Source organism: Archocentrus centrarchus, chromosome 5 (genome assembly GCF_007364275.1).
Source record: "Archocentrus centrarchus isolate MPI-CPG fArcCen1 chromosome 5, fArcCen1, whole genome shotgun sequence".
NCBI classification, from domain to species: domain Eukaryota; kingdom Metazoa; phylum Chordata; class Actinopteri; order Cichliformes; family Cichlidae; genus Archocentrus; species Archocentrus centrarchus.
The window spans coordinates 5253663-5263943 of NC_044350.1; the positions used below are offsets into that span (position 1 = coordinate 5253663).

Consider the following 10281-nt stretch of genomic DNA (forward strand, 5'->3'; position numbering starts at 1 on the left):
AAAAGGCACCCAGAAGACATCCTAGTCCCGAACCTCCTCAACTGGCTCTTTTCGATGTGGAGGCGCAGTGGCTCTACTCTGAGCCCCTCCCAAATGGCTGCACTCCTCACCCTATCTCTAAGGCACATGCATTTCCAATATCTTCTGTCTTTCTCTCTCAGCTCACTGACGCTGAGTTTTTCAAGCTTAACCTGCTTATTTTTAATAAGTTAAAACTTTTTTAATGAACCAAACATTACACTTCTCAGTGGTCTTTGCAAGGAAAAAAAAAAGTTCAAATGTGGTACTTGAATATGATTCCTAAAGTTGATCTTTCTATATTAAGCCAACTATTTCCCCACTCTTAATGTCAGTGGGCTAACTGTGCATATATGCTCATTCTCTCTGAATGGCCAATAGCATCATCTTGCAGCACAGCACACAACAGCAGAGACTGAATACAAAGATAACAGTGTATGTCATGCTATTCACTTTCCTAGTTTATTAGAGATTTACATAATGAATTCATTATAATTAATTGCAAAGTGAAAGACAAAACATACATAAAACAAACATGAGGTAGAGCAGGTCACCTACTGATTGGAAGGTTGGCGGTTTGATTCCTGGCTACTCCAGGCTGCATGCCAGTGTATCCTTGGGCAAGATACTTAACCCCAAGTTGCTCTCCGACGCAAGCGTTGGAGTGTGAGTGTGTGTGAATGTTAGATAATAAAAGCACTTAGTTAATCATGGAAGTGCTTGTATGAATGGGTGTGAATGGGGTAAATGTAAACGTGTTGTATAAGTACTTTGAGTACTCAGAGTAGAAAAGCACTATATAAGAACTAGTCCATTTACCATTTATCTAAGTGAAAAAAGCTAAACATGTAAATATGCATGTATATGTTCTTATAATCGCAAAGGTTGTAAAATACCTGTTAAAAACATGGCTGATATACCGTAATATGTGTTTTAAAGCACCTGAAATCTGTTAACCGTTGTCATTGTTTAGGATAGAGTTCAGCCCCAGACTGTGGAGTTATGGGATTGCCGCCGGTCGCGGAATCTCATCTCGATGTTTCTCTGCATTGAGATTGCCTCCAATGATGACAAGCCTTGTTTTTCCAGTGATGGAGATGCTGCCCCACACCATCACACCGCCTCCACCAAAAGCTGTTACCCTATCAGCGCAGAAACCACCATTGTGTTCTCTGCATCTTCTCCACACTTTGACTCTATGGTCCGACTATCGTAGGCAGAAACCGGACCCATCGCTGAACATAACATTCCTCCACATCTTCAGGTGCCAGTGCACATGTTGCCAACACCAGCACAAATGTGCCTGATGGTGAGCGGTGATTACGGTAGGCCTCCTGACATCCCTACGAGGCCAGAGTTGGGATGTGTGCAATCTATCTTAGATTGTCTGGGTATCAAGCAGAGGACTGCCTACAGTTCCTAAGTGCTGACAGGGTGACACCCACTTTACAGCCTCTCTCTGACATCCCCTGTTTTTTTTTTTTTTTGTTAATCTTTTGGCCAGAGTGGCTTTTATTGACAGTGTATGTGACAGGAAAGTGGGAGAAGACATGTAGGAAAGAGCGACAGGTCGGGACTTGAACCTGTGCTGCTTCCGGCCTCATGGCAAGCATGGTCACCTGCTCCACCACTGAGCCAGCCCAGCGCCCTGACATCTCCAGTCATCTGGAACTTGGTCTTCAAGTTGAAGTCGCTCTATGGCACGGGGCCTATCCAGGTCAGTCAAATCAATCAATTAAATCTGTCCCATAGCCTATAAAATAAACAGATCCTATTTTGTTATATTAACCTGTTGGATAGTGATCCAGTCTAACTCCTTCCTGCCTCTTTATGTAGGATTTCAGTGACTGGAATAAAATTCACTCCATTCATCACTTAGATCTTAGATCATAGTCTTGATACAGAAAACTTTTTAAAAAATCGATGTTCATACGAGACCACAGCCAGAAAAGAAGCATTTTTAAAAATTATTTTATTTCAGCAGTTTGATCTTTAGAGTGCAGCTGTTTGCTTGTTGTTGAAAATTCAAAACATTTTAGCAACTTATGGTATAAAATGTGCAGTTATAATTAACAATTACACGAGATGCTTTCTCAGTTTTGTTGATTGTTTTCATGAACAACTGAATTATAGGATGGCAATTTCTCCTCTCCTTTCATGAAGGATAGTCCCAGTGTATCCTGTGCTAAAGGAGGTAATAAAGGAAGCGTTGGAGCACCTTTCTGAAGAATTTGGAGAAGTTTATGAGCTCAACTGCTCATTTCAGGTCATGTAGAATAAAAAATTAATTCAGTATGTATCAAACCCATGAACAGTTCACTTTAGAACAAAAATCAATACATAGAAAATACAACATGTATAAAAATCAAATGTCTGAATTCAAAAAGCAGCCAGTATTTCTTATTCTGATATCATAAGTTTAGTCATTGCTTTGTAATTTCTGTCAGATTGCTGCACTCTGACTGTAACTGTGACTTCATGGACTGATGCCCGAATCCAGAAAAGCGTCCCGGGAGTTTTCAGGAGTGCAGTTCAGCTGAACTGAACATTTGTCCCAATCAGGATGTAGTCCTGAAAGGAACAGTTCACAACTTTGAGTTATAAAATCTGCTCAACCCTTAGAAATGCAATAAACTGATCAAAATTATTATCGTCATCTCTGACCTTCAGAACATCAAGCTGGGTGTTCATAAGCTTCATCTTTCCAATTGTGGGAAGTGGGTATCCTTTAGCAAGTTGGGCTGTAAAATAAGATGCATACATTTAGATCATCTTTCATAAATGTGCTTTTATTGCACAGCTTATGATCAGAGTCCACGGACCTCATGTAGCTAGAATTGCTTCATACAAAAATTCAATTAAGAAAAACACACCAACAAGAAGGAAAATCAAAGAGTTTACAAATGCAATCCAGTCATGAGGATTTTCAAGTTACAACCACAAATTTCTGCAGCGCCACCTGGAAGAAAAAACTTCACCCAATTTAACTTTGGCTCCATCTTCCTTTCCAGGCTGTTCCCTTGGGCGGTGCTGCAGCTCTTCCTCCTTTCATTTAAATCTCTCTCCTGACAACTTGGACTTGATCATCACTTGCATATCTCACTGTGTCAAAACAGGGACTGTGCAACTCTAACTTCATTCTGAGGAAGAAGCAGTTGCAGGAAGTCAGAGCTCGCTAGGTAGCGAGGGTGGTGAGTAAAGTTTGCGTTTGGTGTGGTCAAAAAAAAATGTGGCTGTTCGATGAGCTGAGTGGGCATACAGTGGAATGTGCTAAAGTTCAGGCAGTCTCCTTGTTGTGAAAGCAGGCCCAGCTTCATTAGGAAGTTGATGTTTGCTCACTGTTTAAGGTTGCTGGTGAACTTGTGCATGCAAGTTCACCATTTATACTTTGTGGTATTACTACTGTTACTCCAACAGAGTGGATTAAAAACAGCAGGCACATTGAGGGAGGGTCACAAGGAGCAATGACAACTTTTTGCAGGAGACACCATTCACTGTGAATTCACATTTTTGACATTTCCCAGTGACAGCATACAACTCCACCATTTAAACAATCCCTTGCAAAGCTCATGTGTGTAACCGCACATGTTTCTCTGGACATTATGCACAACCCTGCCAGATCCTCTGAGTTGTTTGTCTAGTCTTCCCTGAGACTGTGGGCCTGCTGTGAAAATGCAAATGGCAATCCTTGTTGGAACATTTGGTGAAAAGGCCTCTCTAGAAGTCAAAGTGAAGATGAACTCACCATTAACTGTGGGTATCACCACCCATTTGAGGACCCCTTGAAAGATGTTATCGAGGGATTTGACCTGTAGGTTAGTCGCAGGGTTAGTTCAAGTTGTTGCTGATGGTTCAGACTGTGACTTGTATTAAAATGCAGTTCTTACCTGAAAATCTCCCACATAACTTTTGGCCAGGGTCAGATCCATTCTGTGCAAATTAGGCAAAATTAGGACGTGATGTTCATCTTAACAAAGACCTCTTGGCCCTGATTTTCTTTGCTAAGTAACTCACTTGTTGAGGGTGACTTCTCCAGCTATCCTCATTTCACTGACAAACACACGAACACTCACGCTGGACTCCTGACAAGGCAGCGGTGGATAAATTCAGGTGTTTTTCTAAATAAAGACTTTTCTTTATCACATCAGCTGTGTAACTTACCATGTTCAGGACAAAAAGAGGGGACAGAGTGGAGTTGGGTTGGATGGCGTAGGCCGTCACTGTGGCGGTGGCCTGAACTGTTGCGTTGTTGGGCTCAAAAGTGACCATGGGGGTTTCCACCGTCTTCACCAGCAGTTCCACCATCAGACCTGGGAACTGTTTGGCAATCTAGAGAAAAAAGGAGAAATTTATGTGACAAACTGCTCAGGATGCTTCATGTAAAATTGTTGGGATGTGTTGTCACCTGCGGGATAAAGGCTCCAAATGTTCTGGTGTTGAGTCGGATGGGAGAGCTTTTTGGGATCTGCCATGACAGAGCAAGAAAGGTTGGAGATTAGTGTGTCCTGAAAAGAAGATGTGGTAGAGAATCCAGAGGAAGCAGTGTACCATGTCGTCAGTGATGGACAGGCTGAGGACTCCAGCTTGGTTGTAAACTAGGGTTTAATCCCGGGATCCGGGATTCCCGGGAAATGCGATCAGAACCATTTCCCGTTTCCCGGGAAACGTTAGACGGGAAACCGGGAAAAAAGTCGCGCGCGTCGATTTAGAAAGCTTCAGAAAGTTAAATTTAAGGAAATATTGAGAGAAGGGTTCGTTTAATGCGAAAAGCATTACTCTTCATTTCAGGCACGTTCAGCCTCCGTTTGAGGCTTCAGCCTTCATCTCAAGCGTTTTAATAGAGGTATTAAACAGTTGTACTTTTTTCCTCTTTAATTTGTTGAAATCGTAGGCAATGTGTTTACCCTAAGGTATTTTGTATTATATAATTCTATATTATATATTGTTATATTGCATTATATAGCCTATAAAATATGCCTGCCCTGAACAATAAAGAAATATCTGTTTAACTTCGAGTGTTTCTTTTCCTCGTTTGCAGCCGCTTACTAACAATCATGAATTAGGATACGGGCCTAATGTGTGAAGAAATTATCATGAAATAGATTGCTTTAACATATTTCGCTTTTAAAATGGAGTTGAGGAAAATGTATATTTTTTAGGCTATAAGGATTGGCCAGTTTTTCAAAAGACGATTCACGGCGAACCTACTTTAACCCTCAGACACGGTGTTATAAATTTGTTGTTGCCAGAATGGCAATGACCAAGTCGTAGTGCATTACTCAAGGCCCTGTGTTATGCCATATTATAGTGTAGTACGGTAGTTAACTTTTCAATGACTATTACAGCGTTCCACTGGTGGAGATATAGCGCAACAGATGTCGCCACGACAGCGTGGCTGAGCCTTTATCAATGCTGTGGAGATGAACCGTATTGTTTTGCACCAGCAGTTGTAAAATAGCTTGGTATAATTCCATGTACAATGGAGGAATATTTGAATTATATTTGTTAAGGGAGTGTTGAGGAACGATACAACACCGCATAGCTCGAGCACTCAAATGCTGAGATGTAGGTTTTATTGCGTTAATCAAGCCGACGTTACCCCCTACTGGGCATAACAGGACATAGCTGGAAAGCTACCTCTACAATATCACAATAGGTTAAGGCCGACACAGGCTACAGAAGGCCTAATTAAAATAAAAAAATAAATAAACTTTTTCCCGGGATTCCCGGGAAATGGCTCGTCATTTCCCGGGATTTGATTCATGTCATTTTCGGGAAAAATATTAAACCCTATTGTAAACGAAGGCTGCAGAGTTGACAGTAAAGGCAGACATGCCAATGTACAACATGTTGTTGGTCTGGGGCGGCAAGTAAAAGGCTGCGGGGGAGAACGGGGGCTCCTGATGCTTCCCGATGTTGTAAAATTCACCCTGAAAAAGAAGACCCAGAAAAAAAGCCAGTTTTTCTAAAATAGTAAAATGATATATTTAGATTCCTGTAAAAAAAATGTGGATAATTTTTTACCTTCAAGCTCAGATCTATAGAGGAATCTAAAACAGTGGGTGATGCCACCATGGAATATTCAATCTCTGCATACTTGTCCACCTTAGCTAAGACTGCACAGAGACAGCAGGTCACTCACATGTTCATCATCAGTGAACCAACAGATAGATGACTGACTAAACAGCACGCTTTACCATTGAGAGTTTTCAGGTGAGGGTTTAAATCAGCTATTGCATCGGTCACCAGGGGGCAGATCTGCAGCAACATGGAAGGAACATGAACAAACAAGCAGGTGTAGAAAATTTGTTTATTTATTGTTCATCGATCACGTGAGTCACAGTGCAGCAGGCACTTTTGTTCAGCTCAGTATGAAATTAGAGTAAAATCTGAGTTTGTCATTTGACTTGATTAAAACATTATGATGTTGTCAGCATCACTAAGACAGCTGCATAAGATAGGTTTGCTCTCACCTGTTTCTGGAGTGCATTACGCAGAGCCTTATCAATGAACGTTTTGAAGAGATTGTACAGCCAACTAACAAAAACCAAAACAAAACAAAACCCAAAGGACAGAAACAGCAGGAATTAGAGGATTATGCAGTTTGTCATGCATATTAAGTAAAATCAGAGGATCCTTATCCCTCACAGCTGGCTTTCTTACCTCGCTCCACCATGGAACTTGATGGTCGCACTGCCAACAGTGGCTGCACAGCTGGCTGTACTGACCGTCGGTCGGCCTGTCTCGTCACTCTTGATGGCGATGTTTGTAGTGACAGTGAGGCCATCCACTTTCAAATCAAACGAGCCGCTGTCCTTTCTGGTGAACGAGAAAGGTTAACAGATATTACATTTTTAAACAACTAAATGTCCTCTCTAAGGAAGAGATGTTTCCTCACTCACATTATTCGCAGGTATTTGACCCTCCAGTTTCCATTCAGACTGATGAAGGCATCACCAATAGACAGTCTGACTCCGGTCCCCGGCACCAGATCCACTGCAGACTTTGGCAATCCCACATCCACTATGTGCATACTGCAAGAATTCATGTGTTGTTGTTAAAGCAGCAACAGGAAAAAGTGACACTTTCTAACAGAATTTAGAGGCATGTTGAACAAACCGGTGCCTTACTTTGACAAACTGTACTGGACCTTTCCAATCGGAGACACCTTCTCTGTCCCTGAAATGTCTGGAATTTTGATGGATCTGAGTTTCTGCTGCACGGCAGCTATGCCCAGCTGTCTGCCTGATAAAAGGCAAAGAAAGAAGAATTAGATGATGAAACCCTGGAGAGATCAGTGCTTTTCTAATGAGAGAGGACAGTTTTTATCCAAGCCTTACCATATTCAATGCCGTTTGCTGTCAGCCTGACCTTTACTCCAGGGTCGGTGCTTATGGTTGTGGGGATGAGAGCCACGAGAGCCAGCCAACCGCACAGGAACATCGTAACAACTGGGAAACGAAGAAAAAGAGCATCAGTGAAATTCCCATATTTATGTAAGAGCAAAAGGCAGAAGCAGCAAAGCTTTTGCAGTCTAGTGAGGAACGACTGGAGTGTGATAAATTAAACCTTCTTCTCTCAGTGATGATTTACAAGAAAATGCACCAGTAAAAATAAAGCAGTTTATTTCACCTCCATTCATGGTTCAGTGAAGGCCTGTGAAAGAGCTAAAGGTCACTGCTTCACATGAACCCACATGACCCCTGAGAGGACATCAGTTAGGCTGGAGTTGTATCGAATTCGGCTGAGATTGAAGGGCTACACCACCATTTCTACCTGCTTCCAGTATGGAACTGTGAATCAGCACCAAAATGTTACAGGAAATCTCTCTAGTGTTTCAAGCTGCATACCAGAGCTGTCACATGCTTTTTATCTACAGTGTAGTGTTTGCTCCACTTTCTAGCTTGTGCTTCTCTCTCGCTGGTGACTTTGTTTAAACTTTAGTACACTGTATGTTTGACAGATCCAGACTCTGAACAGGTCTAAAATGTAAAGAGTTTCAGTGTGTCTGTAATGCAGTAGATGGAAAATGTGGATTGTTTTTAATTGTTTTATTACGGGTCATTTTAACAATAAAACTCCAGGTTTACACCACACCAGAAACCGAAACCTTTCTTCATACTCAACGAGTCATCATCTCCAAACACATCAATACTTTAGTCAGTTTGACTCAAGTACTTAAATTTCATCTGAATGCAACACTCAGAGTTGGTGCACTCAGTACAAACCACACCTGTCTTGACTTGCAGCAGTACTGTACATGACACATAACACTTAACAACAATGAAGGCACATTAAAAGGCTAAATATAATCTACTTTGCAATATTTAATTTTATAAATAAATCAGAGCCAATGAAAAACTTGGATTCATCCCTGTAGGCATGTCCCTTTCAGATTATTCTAACACATTTTGAGGGATATGTATCAATTATCTGCACCATTTGTATCCAGATTAAGCATTAAACCTCAGAATAACATTTTTATCATGTACAATTAACCCACACCCACTCTTACCTGAAGCAGCGGTTTGTCAGGAAGAGACAGTTTGTCCTTTGTCAGACGAAGTTCAAGCCAGACTGAAAGAGGAAGAGAGTCACATGGCCTCTAATTCACTTACTCAATGAGGAACTGAGTGTCTCAATGGGACTAACCCAGCAACAATAAGCAAACATGCTGTTTGCAATATCCCTTTATTGAGTTTCACACTAGTCTGTCATAATCTCTTCACGAAAGACTAGCAGTGTTGAAGAAACAGCTTATCAGAAAGTATAAAGGCAGACTGGGTCAAATACAGTATCATTATTTGAAGAACTTCGTGTCCTTGTTTTGGGAGTGTGTCCGTGTTGTAGTTCCTTGCATGAACTTCCAGTAGGAACCAGGCACAACACAACTTCTCCAACTCAGGCTTTAGTTTAGTTAGGTGTTAGTGCATCCAGCTGTCAGGTCAGTTTTGATATGGTGCCAGAGACAGACAACGGCTCCTTTCCGTCCTGTCACTGTGGACTCAAGTTACCGCAAGCCCCCTGAGTGAATTTCAAGCATTCATTTGGACTCAAAAATGAATTAGTTATATTTTGATGGTCAAAGGTCACTGTAATCTTACAAAACAGAATATAACTAAAATATTAATATGCTTATTGTGACAAAATTTCACATTTTTTTTGTCTTTTCTATGTGAATTCTCTAAAGTCAGTGTCCACGCAACCAAGCAAGGTGTGATCCTGCTATCATAGCTTTTAAACTGTCTCTGCTATAAAAAGTGCCTTTCAAATTTCCCCTGAGAGTAGACAGCCACAACTATGTGCCTGTCACATTTGCTGCTGTGGCTGGCACGGCAGGACTCACAAGAGGAATTTGATTTTCCTTAAATCTTTATTCACGATATGTGGCTTGACATAAAACATAGCTTGACGTAGCATAAACATGAACTTGACCTACAGACGTGAACATAAGTCACACAGCAGGGAGATCAAACACTGAACGAACGACGAGGCGACAAAGACCAACTGTGGACAATACACAAAGGGATAATGAGGGGAGTGGAACACAAAGCACAAGAAACACAAGACTGTCAAAATAAAACAGGAAGTGACTAACCATCACGCACACTAAAACTTAACACAGAGGGAAACTGAACACGACCAAAACAGAAACCTAAATACAACACACAGGGACACCCAAACACCACACAAGGAAACAACCGGAGGGGAAACTAAACACAGAAAGGCCAAGACACAGACAACACACTCAGGAACGCAGGGAAGACCAGAACTAACGTGGAAAACTAAACAGAAAACAAAGGCAAACTAAAATCCTAACACTAAACTACACACACAACCAGAAATAAAACAAAACAGAACTTCACAAAAGGAAACTCAAAACACTGGACCACCGGCCCAGGACCATGACAGTGCCAATCTGTTTTTACTGTAATTACATGATTTTAGCTTGCTGAGAAAACAAATAGGAGAAGGGGGAATACCCGGAGAAGGTTCCTTAGTGGAAATCCAGTGTGACAAAAAATATATATAATTTTTTTTTTTAAATTGTAGTTTAAATTCAAAAAAACCAAACTCACCACACAGTAACTGATTAATAACTGCTGTTTGTTATTTATTAGTGAAAGGCTTCCCATTTTCAGACAACACAATAAAAAAAGTTTACTGTGTAAAAAAAAAACACTGTTGATTGCTGCTGGTTGGTGGAGGCACAAAAATGCAGTCTAGTCAGACCTGTTTTGGTACATGAAATCCAGCAGCCTA

At 41.2% G+C, this 10281-nt stretch overlaps 1 protein-coding gene across 1 annotated transcript; it reads right to left on the minus strand.

Annotated features, from left to right (window-relative positions):
- Positions 1–2000: 2000 nt before the first annotated feature.
- LOC115780174 (bactericidal permeability-increasing protein-like) lies at positions 2001–8666 on the minus strand. Its single transcript, XM_030729211.1, has 17 exons — positions 8534–8666; positions 7359–7469; positions 7149–7263; positions 6921–7052; positions 6682–6837; positions 6492–6555; positions 6216–6276; positions 6043–6134; positions 5819–5948; positions 4567–4613; positions 4424–4483; positions 4180–4347; positions 4033–4100; positions 3906–3948; positions 3764–3827; positions 2683–2759; positions 2001–2589 (listed from the first exon to the last, which is right to left on the minus strand). The coding sequence occupies exons 2-17, from the start codon at positions 7459–7461 to the stop codon at positions 2551–2553; spliced, it is 1419 nt and encodes a 472-aa protein (XP_030585071.1). The 5' UTR covers positions 7462–7469; positions 8534–8666; the 3' UTR covers positions 2001–2550.
- Positions 8667–10281: the final 1615 nt, after the last annotated feature.